The sequence below is a fragment of the Xenopus laevis genome, chromosome 9_10L, assembly GCF_017654675.1.
Source record: "Xenopus laevis strain J_2021 chromosome 9_10L, Xenopus_laevis_v10.1, whole genome shotgun sequence".
Lineage (NCBI taxonomy): Eukaryota > Metazoa > Chordata > Amphibia > Anura > Pipidae > Xenopus > Xenopus laevis.
In genome coordinates, this window is record NC_054387.1 from 71,425,725 (window position 1) to 71,443,634 (window position 17,910).

General features: G+C 38.5%; 1 protein-coding gene across 3 annotated transcripts in view; it reads right to left on the minus strand.

Moving 5' to 3' along the window:
• The window catches only part of ly75.L (lymphocyte antigen 75 L homeolog), a 45,674-nt gene extending 30,934 nt beyond the window's left edge, over nt 1–14,740 (minus strand). For 2 of the 3 annotated variants that reach the window (XM_041577525.1, XM_018235836.2), the window contains exons 1-7: nt 13,920–14,562; nt 7,700–8,071; nt 4,679–4,849; nt 3,939–4,097; nt 1,972–2,082; nt 1,585–1,725; nt 171–356 (exon numbers count right to left, since the gene is read on the minus strand). In XM_041577525.1, coding sequence (XP_041433459.1) covers nt 171–356; nt 1,585–1,725; nt 1,972–2,082; nt 3,939–4,097; nt 4,679–4,849; nt 7,700–8,071; nt 13,920–14,001 — 1,222 coding nt within the window. In that variant the 5' untranslated portion in view covers nt 14,002–14,562. Of the gene's footprint in view, nt 1–170; nt 357–1,584; nt 1,726–1,971; nt 2,083–3,938; nt 4,098–4,678; nt 4,850–7,699; nt 8,072–13,919; nt 14,563–14,717 lie in introns of those variants that run through there. The other variant, XM_041577526.1, reaches the window with a different exon arrangement.
• Nucleotides 14,741–17,910: the final 3,170 nt, after the last annotated feature.

Consider the following 17,910-nt stretch of genomic DNA (forward strand, 5'->3'; position numbering starts at 1 on the left):
AGGCTTACAGAGAGCATGCACCTTATCCATGCTCTAGTAAATTTACCTTATATATTTACCTTTAAAACAGTCACATTGTATACTTTATATGAATATAAAAAAATATGCAATTCTGGACTCCAAATACAGAAATAAAATGATATCCATCTGAAAAGACATGCTGAACGTACCAGCCTGAAATGATGTTACCACCATTTCTATGTCTGCCAATGAATGAATGCTCATTAGTTCTGCCCCTCTGTGCCTGCAGAATTCAGTAGCATTGTCCCACAAACTTGGTTGCTCCAGCATATAGCAAAATCCATTATGCGGCATCCAGTGTAGCTCACAGTCTGTCTTAGTAAAAAACCAGGAATCTGGAAAGGCAAAATAACAACAGATGATAACAGGTCATGACTCCTGAAAAACAAATACTTTTCAAGAGGATGTTACTCTGTGTGGCAGACTTATCAAAATGTGAGATTAAAGCTTTAATAAATAAAATCTCACTCACGTTCTTTTAATTTCTATGGGATTTTCAGAACTGTATTTATCAAACTTTCACCCATTGATAAATACATTTCAAAAATCCTATTGGAATGAATAGAATGTGGGTAAGCTCTAAACTCACATTTTGATAAATCTGCATGGGTGCATGGGATCAAAATAAATGATATAACTACAAAAAACGAAATGCACTCGCACAGGTTTACTGTCTGCAGTCCTCTGAGACCAAACTACTGGTTAACCTAGGTTCTTAGAGACAGGTCTTGCCATTTAGGATTATGGGATGCAGGGCATTTCTTATTTGCTATGAGCAAAAGTGGTCAAAATTATGCTACTGGCCACTGAACATCACTCAAAGTCAGTTAGCTACCACCCTAAATGTTGTGGCCATTGAGAGCTGTGTGCCAATACAGATTATTGTACTGACTGTGCTACTTTATATAAACTGAATGGGTCAACGTAACAGAAACCTATATAAACACAACAAACACAATATAAAAACCAATATATGTTTTTGATACATTGGCTCAATGTTCTTCTAACCATTTATTCCAAAGTTTATTTACTTAATTAGCATGAGCAATCTGTAAAGGCAGTATTGTAATTTCAATAATAAGACCATAGCCCAAGACCTATGACAATCATAAATATGAGTAAAATAAAAAATGAAGCTGTACTTAATCTGCCCGCCAGTATACTGTATGTACCTCAACACAATCTAATTCAAGATACATAATGAGAATTGTTAGGGAAACTGTACAGTATATTCCCTTATACTGCTCACTCCAATTTGAATGTCTAGCTGCATGTTAACTGTAATGCCCCCCTGCCTGTATTGCACACCAGCAAACATGGAATACTGCAGGGTCAGACTGGCGGGTCCCTTCGCACCTGGCCCAGTGGAAGCCCAAGATCTGTGGGGCATGATAAGCGGCACAACAGAGGTAAGCTGCAATGCAACAGTGATAAGTCAGGTACGGGAGGGGCACAAAACTGCAGGCCTCAGTGGTGGGGGCAAACAGACCTCAGCGGTGTTGGATTCCCATTGGGCTCGCATGCCCAAGTCTGACACTGGAATACTGTATGAGCAAACCCTACCTGGTGTCTGAGTCTTTGTTTCACGCGTCTTCTCACAAATATAAGGGAAAGACCTTTCGCAGTTATAATTTCGCCAGCTGCCAGTGTTTCCATCGAGTGCCCCGCAGCTCAGTCCATCAAGTACAGAAAATTCACTTATGTCTACAGAAAGAAAGGTAAGTATTCATCAGAACTTCATTCATATATAATGCCTTTGGTACAAGGACCTTGTTATATACTGGAAAGATTAGTAGCTAGGTGGTCGCTGGATCTTTATAGACTTAGATAAACAAATCTAGACTGATTCAGATCAGGAACAAATTATCTGTTTTATTTGTACTCTGCAAACCCATAAAACGGATTAATTGCTCTATAGTTAGATGAAGCGCTGCTGAAGAAATCTCATACCTTTATCCCAGGTGATGAAACTCAGAGGTGTATTGTCAGACCACTGCCAGCCTCCAGACGTGTCTAAACGATTTAGTCCAATCCATACCAAATCAGTTAGGTTTTTAGTTTCTATAAAACAAGGTGTAAGCAACAACTGCCATAAGACATATAGATGCTTACAAAATTAACAGGCACCAATGATTCTGTGGCATCAGCAGGTACTTCATATACTACAACAAATAGATAGACATTACTAAAGGTGATGGAAATCAGTTACTGATTACAAGGGAAAGCCTCTCAGGGAATTAAATAAAGCCTGAGGGCCTTACCAACTGGATATCCCTTCACTTTAGGTGTTCACCAGGAGACCTATGTCCAAACAACTCCTTGGTGGAGATGCTGCTGCTCCTGTTAGCTAACCTATATCACAGGTCCTAGAGTGTGCTACACAGAATACTTTATACACCTCATTCATGGGGTTCCGGTTATCCAGCTTCACTAAGGGGTTTGTTCCCTAAGGATACAATCTTCTTTCTGGGGTATTATGCTCCAGACTCTCCAGCAGATCCAACCCAAGCACAAGACAATTCTAAAGAAGAAGAACCACATGCTCCCTTTTTATTAATCATCAACGTATTTTTAGAGTGCCAACATATTGCACAGCATTGTAAAATAAATGGCAGAATCCAGGATAAAACCAAAGTTTTGGGCCGAGATCGGGTGATAGTGGAATTGTTAACTATGATAGATACTGCACTTCTGTGATGTTACGGTGAGATTTAAAGGTAGTGTTGTGACATCCAAGTAGACAGGCAGAAGGAGACCTGAGCAGGGCCGATCTTGCGTATTTTTGCCGCCTGAGGCAGGCTTCGTTTTGCCGCCCCCCTACCTACGGCACTCACTTTCAAGAACGGTATGGGGTAGGGGGGTCCATGTCGCTAGTGCAGAGCGCGCAGTTGTGCGTTCTGCACTACAAGAGCCGAACTTCCGGGTTGAAAGCTGGAAATTCGGCTCTTAGTTACCAGGAGCGGCACCAGGAGAGGAGAGATAGATCAGAATACAGGCTGGAAATATACAATAACAATAAGAAACACTTCCCTTCCAAAGGGAATGGGTAACACAACTGGAACTTCCTAATCCAGAAGATTTAACTCCTTGGGTCCCATACATGTATTTTCATTTAATTTAACAAATTAAAAAACATTAGGTAGAGGAACCCTTTAAGATCATTAGCCATTTTTTCATAAACAGCTGTACAAAATAAAAAGGTTTAATTGAATAAATACATCTATAATTGTATTATATAAGGCCTCTGCTTTATCATTTGCAGAAGCAAGCAGTTGGAGTAATTTGTTTACAGAAGGGAAATATAATTTAAAAAACATGGAATGGTTGCCACTGTTAACCAAAACCCAGTGTTCTGTCATTACTTGAAAGACTAATCACAGGCCAAGCAGCATCTGTCTAAAAGAACTCAAATTTTTCATCCAAAGGGCTCCCTTTTATAAGAAGCCACACAAATATAGAATTATTCATACTGTCCACATCTATTAAATGGACTAACCTAGAATTTTTCATCAAATATATATCTAACATATGATTACCTAACTCTACTTTCTGTATCACTCTGGCAAGAATATATTTTCAGTTTAACTATAGCAAAGAGGTTTGAACTGGCTTGTCATAATATCGGGATTATCTTAATGGGCCATCCTAATGACTCTGTTCCACAGTTAAGTTCCCTTGCAATCTTTCTGGTAGGAAACAAAAGAATGGGATGAAAGAATAAGAAAAAGCAGGGGAAAAGGACTGTTTTTTGGGGCTGTCTTAGACTTTGTAGAGAACGGTGAAGAAAAAAACACATTTGTATGAAAAGAAAATAAAGAAAGAGGAGACAATGTGGCATTCCATTCTCTTGTGGGCCCATGATGCCCCAGTCCAACACTGGTAAAAATGAGAGTAAACAAAATAACTACAAAACTCACGAGCAATTTCCTTTAGTTCGTCTGGGGAAGAGATGCTCAGTAAATCAGCACCTTGGTTCTGGCAGGAAATGTAAGCTTCCTTCCATGTCAGACTGGAATCCATATTAAACTGGTAGCAGCTCTGAAGGTTCTCTGTCCAACTCTCCCCACATCCATTTACTGTCAAAATGTAAACAAAAAAAATTAAAGCTAAACAATATTGCACAGAATATGATAATCCATTGCAAAAGTGATACAGCATCTATTTAACTAATTATGAAAAAGAGAAGAGAGACCACTTTAAAGGGAGATTTATTTTTTATTTAAATGCTGTTAATATTTATCCTTCATATACCATGAACAAATGGGCTAAATAGGCGTAACTTGTAATGTGTAGCAATGATGTGATGTGCATGTAGAACACTAGTTTTAGCACATTGTCCAATTTTTAATTCACATTTAACAATTCTGATGGGTATTAGCGATTAGAACTACTAAAAACTTTGATAAACTTTTGCTTTGATAAATGTGTCAATATGATAAACTAAATGTAAAGCCTCTTTTACACTTGAGGAGCACTGCACATGCCACTCTCTCTAAATGCTCTACCAAACCCAGGTCGTAAAAACACAGGGTCTGACTTGGTATTTACAGCTGCAAAAACTCAAATTTGGCCTTAGAGACCAAATATGTACATTATATGAACTATTCACATAATAATAGAAACCGGCTACACAAATGTACAGAATTAAGAAACTTGCCTGGTTTTAAGCAAAATCCCCATTTTCTTTCAGTATCATAATTGCTGGTGGTGGCACACCATTCTTTGGTGCCATTCACTTCCTTGATACAGTCATGATGCCAAGTTCCATTTCTGAGAAAGGGAAACTCACAGGCCACACCATTGGAATTACCTTCTCTGGTATATATAACTGGAACAGAACACACATTATACATTAAACCGGAATGAATGCTGCCTCATAAAATGTTTGAGGATTTCAAGAAATGTCATATAAAATATTATAACTTAGTCGGGCCAGAAATACCACTTACTGCAGAATCCAGGGCAAGGGGTAATCACTAAAGAAAAACAATGTATTTCCAGAAAGAGGAAAAACTATTGAGTTCTCAGGGTTATTTTAAAGTTTTCTTTTAAAAGTATATGTTAGCCCTCCATAAATCTCTACACTCTCAAAAGCAGGCAGCCATAATGTAACTACTAGTATAAGACCAGAGAGAATTCTGCCCTACATTACTCAGCTTGCTGTTATATAACATGGGGGCATCACTCTGCAATTTTGGCATGTTTGTATTACACTGTAAGCAAAAAGACACAGTGCTGGTTAGAAAAATACAGGTTTGAAGCCCCAAGCAATACAGAAAGCAAACAATTTGCAAAAACTGTTTATCTTTTTATAACAATTTAGATGGGTGTTAGTGTTAACCACTGCTTCTGTAAGTACTAACACCCCATTAAAAATGAATGTGTTTGACTACTCAAGAAGAGCAAGGCATACTGAACAAGCAAAAGCTATTCAGCCCTCTGGGTTGTTTTACTAAATTAAAATACACCCCTGTAATAGGCAGGGGTTTTGCGCTCCATTTATTTTCTTTAAAGGACATATACGGTAAGTCATGTAAGCCCTCTATTAATCTGTCCCACTACAATCTTGAAAACAAAATAAATGGGTGAATTACTCTGCAATTTGGCTTGTTGGCATTACACTGTAAGCAATAGATAGTCACAGTGTTGAAAACATAAGTATAGGTTTAAAGCCCCAAGAAATTAATATAGGCAGCAAAATATACGATACTTCCTGAAATGTATTTAAAATAAATAAAGCTCTAAATTGTTAACTGGTGAGGAATACCTTGTTCCCTACCAGTGCTAAATTTTGCCCAAAACGTGCCCCAGCCATAGGCCTTCCTATGGCAGCCTCCTCATACAGGAACATGGGGGTAAGAAAGGTAATATAAAAGCATTGTGCTAATACTTTATGGCAAAGTTATAAGTAGCGTTCAAAGGCAATATTATGATAGATGTAAAACAAAAATGGTGTCAGCATCTCTTTAAAGCAATACTACATTATAAAAAATTTTTCCTTAGTGTCCTAGTGGCCCTAATGCCGCCAGAGGATCTTTCAATAAGAATATTGCCTGCTCTGCTTACAATTGACTCTTGGAGAATATTCTGACATATTTTATTATGTTAAGAATGTCTAATGGAGAATCTAATGGGCACAAAAGAGTCAGCTTTAGGAAAGATAAATATCCAACAGCTCTCACTGTTAACCTCACAAGTCCACACTTCTTTAACTTGATTATGATATATAATATAATGTAATAAATAATAACAACATATGAGTTTAGAAACACTGCTATAGAAGGTATACAGTATGTCCCCCATCAGTTCCATCCCCTCAAAATGCCCATATGTGTGATTATCAGTAGGCCCCTTCAAACTGCAACTTAGTTTTATTACTTGGAGAAAAGTATCATTTTTGTTTAAAATGCATGTTATTTATAGTCAATCCCAGACTAACAAACTGTAGAGTTTGGCAAATGCCAAAGGGGCTGCTGTAATGTGCCATAGACAGTCACTATTTATTGGGCTGTTTGTGCCTCTGTGTACCTGAAATACCAGGGCCTATTTTGAATCCCAGTCCAGACCTGTTTGTAGTAATAATTAGAGTTTTTGTACCCAACCACATTGGTTCCAGATACAGGTGGAAGAGCAAGCCATCACCTAACCAAACATAACAGTAGCATTTTTGAAATGCCAAGGTAAAGATAAATACAAGTCTCTTTCAAGATCTCCAAATCTGATCATGAAGCCTATAAAAAGAAGAAATTGAGATGGGTGTGATCGAATTTTGGAAACAGTGACCTTTATGATTAACAGTTCCAAAGTTTAATAGGGAGTTAGATCTTTATGCCTTGCAATTCAAGTCTAACTGGAAAATTGTATGTGAAGAAATATGTGAAAGGCAAATCTAAGGGAAAGTGATCATCCCCAGATCCACAAACTGATATACTGTACTACATTTACTGCACTTAGTTCCAGATGCACAGAGACTTCAGGGGTCAGAATGTGACCCTGGATTGATGACAGCATCTGCCCATATGATACTGAACAATGCAGCCTATGGGATATCCCTAAATGCAGAGCGGTTACACTGTTTTACCAATATTTATTGAAATTCTATATGAATTAGGGCCTCATGGGGCCCCCTATATCTCCTGCCCCCCCCTGCAGCCACAGGGTCTGTTTCCTCTGTAGTTTGACCCCCCTATATTTTCATTATGGTTTGATGCACATTGTGTGATAAAATTGTTAGAGTATATATCACTAAGCCCAAATATGATCTGTCCCAATATCGTCACACATCTTCATTCCATTACATCCAACCATTCAGGGGCATAGTTATCAAAATCTGAATTTGTTTTTTAAATTGAAACAACTGACCAAACTCCAATATGTGCTTATTTATTACAAAACTGATATCTCAAAAATGCAATCATAAAAAAAGCTTGTACATGACAAATTTTTACATTTGAGTTTTTCAAGTTTTTTACGCTTGATAAATCTTGAACGTTTTGGAAACTCTAATTTCAGTTTTAGCTTAATAAAAAAAAAACTGAATCATGGTAAAAACTCAAATCTGAACATTAATCAATCTGCCCCCAAGTCTCTGGTACTTTCTTTGCAACAAAGATTTATACAATATTCTGTATATTTAGGACTTGTTCCAGATATATAAAAAAAATACAAGCAGACATACCATGGTATGGGAGTTCACACACACTTTCAGGAGTGTTATCTCTTATCCATGTATCATTGGAAGAGAAGCTTGCAGTCACAGTTCCACCCTTTTCTGTCAGTCTGTATTTTGACGCCCCATATATAGACCCATCATGGCATCTCCACCACAGCATTAAATGTGAGTTGCATGGAACCATTTTTAAAGGATCCTGTGGACTTGTGAGGTCAATCCCAAGGCACATCTGGGAGCGCAAGTGGAAGAGTCTGTGGCTGGAGACCCATTTCCATAACAAGGCCTCATTTTCTGCAGAACAGTTGACAGTTGAGATCCGACTATTGTCATACTGGAGGCATTTCATGCTCTGTTCATGGAGTATGGTGAAAGCATGATCTAGGTAAGGTGAAAAAAATGTCAAATATACATACCTCAAATTATATCCAATTAAAGTTGGGTATACAGACTCGAAAATCATATTTCATCAATATGTCAATAAATCACTAAAGATACAGGTTCAAAAATTCCTTCTGAATTTAAAGGAACAGTAATATAAATAACTGAACGTATTGTAAAGTAATAAAACTATAATGCAGTATTGCTATGCACTGGTAAAACTGCCATGTTTCCTTCAGAAACACTACTACTGTGTACACCACTACTGCTGTGTAGCAATGGGGGCAGCTGTTCAAAAGGAGAAAAGGCTCAGGTTACACAGCAGATAGCAGATAAGATCTGTAGAACATAATGGTGTTATCTGCTATCCACTATTTAACTTGTACCATATAGACTTTGTTCAATTTCCGCCATTGCTACACAGCAGCTTGTTTATATGAACTATAGTTGTGTTTCTGAAGCAAACAGATCACTTTTACCAGTGCAACCCAACAGTACATGATATTTTCATTACTTTCATTTTTTGGTGTTACTATTCCTTTTAGGGATGCACCGAATCCACTATTTTGGATTCGGCCGAACCCCCGAATCCTTTAAGGAATATTTGGCCGAATACCTTACCAAACCCTAATTTGCATATGCAAATTAGGGGTGGAAAGGGGAAAACATTTTTTACTCGCTTGTTTTGAGACAAAACGTCCTGTGATTTCCCTCCCTGCCCCTAATTTGCATCCTGCTGAAAAAGGTCGAATCCTGGCCGAATCCCAAATGGAATCCTGGATTCGGTGCATCCCTAGTTCCTTTACTTCCTCACTTAAATTAAATACCATACACATTTAAATATATTTGAAACATTGTTACAGTTGATAGTTCATATCATAGTTCAGTCATATATTATACCCCAGTATATTAAAAAATTCTATTCAATATCCACTGGTCTGAGAACTAGCCCACAAAAACGACACTGAAATAAAAGGAACATGTTTCCCAGTAGTTGTGGTAATAAGTACAAAACTCAATAACTCAATATACATAACTTCTAGCGAGCCCACCAACAGGCCCAGATTTGTGGAAAGGCCACCTAGGCCCGTGCCTAGGGCGGCAGGATTTTAGGGGGGCGGCATGCTGCCCAACCACAACCACATTGTTTCAAAAAAATTGGGGATGCACTGATACAATCATTTTTTAAATTTCCTGTGCACCAATCCCCATTGCTCCAGTCCAGATAATGAACTAATAAAGGGGAGGAACAGTGGGCCTAGGGGCACCCACTATTTAAATCCGGCCCTGCTCCTACTGTAGCCTTGTGCCTTCACATTATCCCAAAATTCAGTATGTTCTAGCTTCTTATAATAATATGTGCAGCAAGAACTAGCAGTCATTGGTCGTTGTGTTTAAACAACAATGTCAAGCTAATTCTTTTTTGGTAGGTCAAATAGTTACGCAATCTAGTAAGAATATTTTTTAGACTTTACATTTGTATCTTTTCACTCAGCACCTACAAATAAACTATTTATTGGCAAAAAAACACCCTATTTAATTTGAGAAACACTTCATTATATAGTTATGTAGAGAGTCATGAGAATGACACCTGCCCCTTGTTTATTTTTCTGTGTAAGGGCTCTTACTGATGAGCGTTTTTACCTGCGCTCCCCTGCATTCCGTTTTGCTGCGTTGCGTTCTGAGACGCAACATGCTGCATTTTTCCTGCGTTCGGCGCCTACACGCGCCTGTGTGAGTACAGCCCCATTGGAAAAAATGTAATGCGTCTATTCCTGCGCTCCCCTGAGGCCGAACACAGAAAAACGGAATGCAGGGGAGTGCAGGTAAAAATGCTCGTCAGTAAGAGCCCTAAGAACTAAAATAATTTATTACACACAGCTTATGTAGCCTGCTATGTAAACACAGGGCCTACCACCATAATTCAACTTTAAAGGAGAACTAAAATTTTACTAAAAAAGGCAGAAATGTTGTACATGCTTTAGGTTCATATACAATAGGTGATCGGGAATTGCAGGGTGCCAAATGCAAAAAAAATGGAAGCCTATTAGCTCCACTGGCTGTTGGGAGAAATAGAGTGAGTCAATTAATCAGACACAGTTATACTTCCCCTTGCAAAAGCACAAAATTCAATAAATTTTTTTCATTAACATGTTATTTAGCACCAGATTTACTAAAGAATGAGTTTTTTTTTTTAAGTTAAAATAGTGTTTTCCCATATTTTCTTTTTGTTTACATTTTCCCATGTGAGTTTACATCACTACATGTGACTGACACTATAAACAGTAATTCTCCGTCAGATCTGTTTACTACAAGCAGGTCTATAGAGATTAATAGCTGGATCCACCCACCATAAAAAAACTAACATGATGGCATTACATACAAAAGAACAGAATGAAACTAATGCGTCTGCTCATTCACTGCACGTGCTCTGTGCTGCTTTCACTTACTGAGCTTAGGGACTTACTCAAAATATAAAGTGCACATAGAATATACATGTCACAATATAAGGCTAAATAACTAATACAGATAATTACTACATGGCAGCACAGAAACCAGTGCAATTAGCTGCAGAATTTAATAATCAGCCTTGTAGCATCAGCTTAAATTACAGGACAACCTCATTTTCTGCTTGATAATTTGCAATGACCCCTAAGCTTAGCTTCTCAACAGCTGCTCAGAGCCCACTGTGCATATGAGTGTCACAGACACTTTCCAAGATGGTGACCCCCTGTGACAAGTTTGAAGTGCTGGATCATTGCTGCTATTGACAAGCTGAAACTTTAGGCTGGTGCAATAAGTTCAGTATCTAAAATATGGCATTTTTTAGTTATATTTTCAAGTTTTAGTTCTCATTTAAAGGTTGCTGGAAGCAATTATTAAAAAAACTCTGCTCAATTTTACAAAGTTGTCCTTCTGAGGTTTGATTAGAGAGTTCTGGTTATTCGTCCTATACCAGTCACCTTGCTTCTATAGAACATACAGAAACAAGATTTATTGAACCATTCTACTTTAAGGATACCACCCTGGTGAAGCTGGACTATAATCAACAGCTTTAACCCTTGATAATATATTAAAGTATGCTGGGAGTTGTATTGCACCAACAGTTGGGCAAAAGAGCTTGCATCCCTTTTTAAGTAAAATTATATACAGATTCTCCATGCCATCTTCTTTTCTTCTAAGTTTGTCTACTTTGTTGGTATGCTTTTATTTTTCTTTACCGGTTTTCATCTTCTTTTCACGTGGTATTCTCTTCTTCTCCATACCACACTTTCCTTATTCTTACCTTGCTAATGACTTTTGGGTAAGCACACAAACTAGGGATGCACCGAATCCACTATTTTGGATTCGGCCGAACCCCCGAATCCTTTGTGAAAGATTCGGCCGAATACCAAACCAAACCCTAATTTGCATATGCAAATTAGGGGTGGGAAGGGGAACATTTTTTTACTTGCTTGTTTTGTGACAAAAAGTCATGCGATTTCCCTCCCCATCCCTTATTTGCATATGCAAATTAGGATTCGGATTTGGTTCGGCCGGGCAGAAGGATTCGGCCAAATCCAAATCCTGCTGAAAAAGGCCGAATCCTGTATTCAGTGCATCCCTAACACAAACTGGTGATTAGTAAAGCCAAAAAATGTATATATGGAATTGGATTTAGCCACTACGCTGGTAGATGAAACATAGATCTTATCCTCATAATAGAACCAATAGCCAGAATCACTTAAGCTATATTGGATCTCTTATCTGAAAACCCTATATTCAGAAAGTGCCAATCTAAAGGAAGGCCATCTCTACAGGTTTTTTTTAAATAAAAAACAGTACCTTGTACTTAATCCTAACTAAGATTCATAAATTCATATTGGTGGCAAAACAACCCTACTGGGTCAATTTAATGTTTATGGGTTTTTTTCTGGTAGGAGTATGGAGATCCTCATGACACAAAAATCCCTCATCCAGAAAATCCTAAACACTCCAGATAACAGATCATATACCTGTATTACAAGAATGGGATCCTTTATTGGGAAACCCTGAAAGCTCCAAATTATGGAAAGGCCATCTACCATAGACTTCATTTTATCAAACGAATCCACATTTTTAAAAATGATTTCCTTTTCCTCTATAATAATAAAACAGTACCTTGTAATTGTTCCAAACTAAGATAAAATTAATTCTTATTGGAAGCAAAATCAGCCTATTGGGTTTCTTAAATGTTTGCATGAGTTTGGAAAACTTAAGATAAGAAAGATCCAAATTACGGAATGATATGTTATCCAGAAAACCCCAGGTCCTGAGCATTCTGGATTACAGGTTCCATACCTGTACCATTTTACAGCTATCCATCAGTTCTAACACTTGGAGTAACTGGAGTAGCTATGATAACTCTGCCAACAATGCCTAACTAATGGCTGTCATTAGTAATTACACTGCCTCCAATGTATGATCATTAGCCTGTGAACATCCATAATGTGTATGGTAGAAGTTGTAGTTCAGTAACAACTGTGGAGCCAGAGTTTGAGATTTTCTGCTTTAAAGGGAACCTATTATTAAAAACTAACATGCATTTGTGCTGGAAACATTGCATGACTATAATACACAATTTGCTTGCATAATAATCCAATTACTTTGTTTTATTCCTTTCTTTTACAAAACAGCAGTTCTGTTGTGTTTTATCACCGAGGTTCAAGCTATTTTTATAAGGCTTTATAAGTTATAGTATAAGTTTATAGTATACAGTTAAAACCAGTTCTAACGCTGAAATTCCCCTTTGAATCATTGCTCTCCTTCCACATTGCATTAAAAATATCACACTGACAAACGAGGTTGAAAGTCAGCATGTTGTTAATGTTCCCAGAAGATGGGGAAATTCCATGATGGATTTAAAGTGGTTTAAATTAAAAAGTAACAATAACATTGTTGCCTTACACAGTAATCTTTTTTGGCTGCTGGGGTCAGTGACCCACATTTGAAAATTGGAAAGGGCCAGAAGAGGAAGGCAAATAAATAGAAAAAAATACAAAAACCTTAAAAAGTTGCTCATAACAGGCCATTTTATAACATACTAAAAAGTTCACCTACGGGTGAACCACCCCTTTAAGTGAGATACAGAAAGTGAAACCATAATACACAGCTATTTATTGGATAAAAACAGTTGCACAAGACACCACTTCTCATTAATCAAGGAGGTCCAACCTGAGACCATTGTGACTTTGCCTTTTGGGTGGGTTGCTGGCAGTTATAGATCAACAACCTGCGAGTATGGGTGACAAAATGCCCTCTTTTTTTAACCTTTCTCTTTACCCTCTTTCATAACCTTAAAACATGGCCTGTATATATAACAAAGATTAGGGGCATTAATGCAACTACCCACCTTAATAAATAATGATCAAACTATACAACCCTCTTCTTACCCTCTGCCTGTCATGCAGAAAGAGTGGCTCTGCATATGTAATATATTATATAATTGTATTAAATGTACTACATATTAGGGTCATCAGTGCACAATGTGGCAGCTTAATCAATTGTGTCCTTATTATGCCACCCTTTTGTTCTGTCACACCATTTGCCCTCTTTCTTCCAGGTCCTAAAACTGGTGTTATATAAGTAACAGATATTAGGGGTATCGATGGACCTAAGAGAAGTCCTATATGTAATAGGTATTGGCACACTGTGCCACCTTATTAACTATGTCAATATTATACCACCTCTTTGTCCACACCATGCAACCCCCTTAACCTGTTTCTCGCTCTGTGGGCTGCCAGCCTCCAGCACACACTTTTCATACCGCTTGAAAGTTCTGCCAAACACACTCTCCACACATTGTGTAGACCAGAAATAACAACATTACCTTTAGCTCCAAAAGAAGCTGTGATGTACAGTGCCGTCCAGACAGTCAGCAACCACAACTGCGGCACCCCCTGTGACCCCATACCCAAATATAGCTCCAATAACCATCAAATCCTGCACAAAGTCAGTGCATCGAGGAAATAAGCTTCCACCTTTGCCCCTCCCAAGTTATTCCCATGCACCAAGTCTATTCGCTGAGCTCAGTGAGTATGAGAGAATTATTTGTTTGGCTGCCAAGGGCCCTGCGTCACATGTTGTCAGGCAACTTCGCAAAATCCTTGGTAAACAAAAATAAGCAAAAAGAGAGAGATAAATAGGGCTCCTTCTAAACCAATGGAATGCTCCATACATATATATAAAAGTTTCTTGCTGGATATTAAAAGTTCCTACAGGGCCCATGTTATTATTGTGTGAGTGAAATAAACAGTCTGTTGGTGTTCACTTCCAGATGAGCACAAAGTATAAGTGCAGGGGTGGGTAAATCCTGCTGCTCTGCTTGTACTCCCCCAAAACAAAATCAGACAGCTCACAGTATAGCAGACTTTCTATAACCACCCCTGCATGCTGTTGTTATACAACGTAACATTGTATAATTTAACAGCAGTATCACCCTCCTTCTTGCACAGATCCTTAACTTGCTTCCCTTCCTCCCATGTGACTTTTCCTCCTGGTGCCTGCAGGGTCTTAGTGCTCTCTCTATTCTCTCCACTCACAGCACTCCAGAACAGGCACTCCCGAATCAGAATGCACTGATAAGAATTGTAATCAATTCAACACAAAATTAAATATTCAAACTTACATGTAAGATTCCTGGACACAGCATAACGCGTTTCATGTATACAATATACACTTCCTCAGAGGCTTCCTGTGTACTCTTAGCTCCCTCCCCTAGTATTTATTGGTTAAAGGACATGTCAACCCCCCCAAAAAAATTTTGCCTTATAAAAGAAAACATAATTCTAAGCAGCTTTGCCATATACACTCATAACATATTTTTTATGGGTTTTAAGTTATTTGTATTTGCTTTGCTATTGAAAGAAGTGTTTGTCTTGTCCCTTTCTATTCTCTGTCCTGGCGGGTCTGGCTTTTGAAGCAATGTAACATAAACCAACTGATTAACAGGCCTGTATTTGCTTTTGCAACATTGTTGAAAAAGTAACAATCGGGCGTTAAGCAAATGCTGCTTTTAGTAGCAATTACATATATAAATAACTTTGAAAGCTAACAATTTTTAATAGTCATATTGAAAAGTTGCTTATAATTGTGTTTTCTTTTATTAGCCAAAAATAATTTTTTGGGTGAACATGTCCTTTAAATATACACATACATTATGTTGTACACAGTTATATAAAACCATATCAGTTATTAAAACCACAGTTCCATATTATTAAAAAACGAATAGAAAAGTCATCAGAATCAATGTTTAACTCCTGAGGTACACTCCGTTGTGAGTCTCTTCCTCTCCAGGTTTTGTATGGCTGATTCCCATAAACATAAGGCCACTGGGATCTTTATTGTGTACCTTGGCATAATGTTCAGGTTTTGGGAGGAGACATATATTAACCATTTAGTGGGAAATCCTGAGGGCTTATTGATATGGAAGAGATATATATTGATGACTGCCTCTTCATTTGGAGTGCGTTCTTAGAAGGCCTAAACAATTTCTTAACATACTAAAATACCAATACCTGGAATGTACAGTTTACTAGTCAGTACAGTCAGCAGGAAGTAAATTTCTTAGATTTAACCATCTTCCCAATGGGCAATAGGTTGGGTACAAGGATATACTAAAAACCAACTGATTTGAATGGTTATATTCCATATTCAAGTAGCCACCATAAGAGGTGGCTTAACAACCTTCCCTGGGGACAATAAGGAATGATAAACCTAGGGATGCACCGAATCCACTTGTAGGGGGATCAGACAAGTCCTTCCCCTGTTTTTCTGTCTATGACATCATGCAGCCCGGTTACAGGGTGAAGAGCCATCCGATTGGCTACACAGTAGCTTCTTTATTTGAATTATAGTAGCGTTTCTGCAGCAAACATATCAGTTTTACCATTACTTTAAAACACTTTTTTTGGTGTTTCTGTTCCTTTAACGCTATATTCCATACTGGGCATGTGCAATATTGAACTGAGAACTTTCAAGCCCAATCATTTCTAAGCATTTAAAGTTTTAATGTGGATACAATTATGTATGAATACTCTGCACTGCATAGTATAAGTCGTATTTGCCGGTCTGAAAGATATTTTACAGTATTCTGTGGATGGGGGTCACCTCATCTGTATTTAGGATATAATTGTTTGTTTATGTTCTGTACGGTATCCCAAACTCAGAACTAACACCAAGGTTCAGGTCTCAGCCCATTCTTCTGCCTATAGCAGGTGCCTTTGGCTTCGGGTGGAGCCCTCAGCTACCGCCAGGTCTTATCGTGGGAAAACCAGGGAGAGTTCTGGGCGAGCACAGGAACCAAACATGTACGGAAGGGATGGGGGAACAGTCAGCGAAGTCAAGGAACAGGCGCAAACGGTAACAGGCGCAAGGTCGGGGTCACAGGCCAAGGTCATACACAAGAAAAGAATCATAGCACCAAATCTGAATCAGAAGAAAAGTCAATCCAGGCAGGGGTCAGTTCAGGCAGCAGGATGGCACAGGTCTGGGACAGGCAAGTGTCAAACACAGAATTTCAGCACAAGGAATCAAACTAGAAAGAACCCAGAGAAGAAATACATCCCCGCCAGACCACAAGGTAATTTACTCACAGTTTATGCACTTAATTCATTCATTGTAGATGGAATGGTGGGGATTAGAGCCAAGTGTGTGGTCACATAATAAATGATGGTCACTTTTTGATGTGCCTGATTACCCTTCTTTTCCTCTTTTTTATTTTCACAAAATGGTAATTTACGTTGGCCCTGGTGGTGGTGCAATTGTGTGGCAGCAAAAAGAAAGACTTACACTCGCACACCCTGGCCGTCCAGACTTCAGCGACTCCCAGGTGCTCGATGCCAGAGGGAATGGGCAACCTCAAAAACAACGTAGAAATAGGACACACCGGCACAACATGGGTAATTCCAGCAAGTAAAACCTTGCTTGTTTATTGCGGATGCAACGTTTCGGGGCGTGACCCCATGCTTGAGAAAGGGGTCACGCCCCAAAACGTTGCATCTGCAATAAACTAGCAAGGTTTTACCTGCTGGAATTACCCATGTTGTGCCGGTGTGTCCTATTTCTGCAATTGTGTGGCAGACCATTATTACTAAAATATGTTGTACTTTAGAAAGATGATTGTCTGAACCCAGCTAGAAATCAGGCTCTGTACTTTATGCATATTTACTTTACATCTCTAGCAGCCATCTACTAATCACCAATTACAGGAACAGGGGTAAGTTTAGGCGGGAAATGAAAGTGAAAGGATGAATCCTTTCTTTATACTGTATACTGTGTAACAGTTCAGTCATTTATTTTCAGTATATACCAGGGAATCCTGTCTTGATGGCTATTAATAGGATCCTTGTTTCAGGCCATCTACTTGCCTTGGTTCTAGTGCTAACCCAAAAAGGGAAATTTTTATTTATTTTGACCCCAATTCCCTGTGTACTATGTACTATCATGATCAAGTAAATTCTGCTCTGAGTGGTAAAACTGGCCAGATGCAAATAAGTATTCCAGTGTTTCTTCCAATCATCAGTTCTGGGTCTGCACTCACCTGAAATTATTGGAAATTGATTCTTTTAAAAAGCCCAATTCATTTTAATAACTGTAAATCCATCCCAGGCCCACTCAGTTACCCGACAAACTCAACCAGCTTCCCCCTTGATCCACCAAAATCCCTACTCCAACAACAACCAGCTTACCTTGACATGCTAGGCTCTGGCCTTGACCACCCCTGTGGTGTACTGCATAGTAAAATAGGTTGGAAATGTTGGCAACCATAGGCACAGGATGCCCCCACACTTTCTTTTTTTTACTCTCCTGTGTTTGCTTTC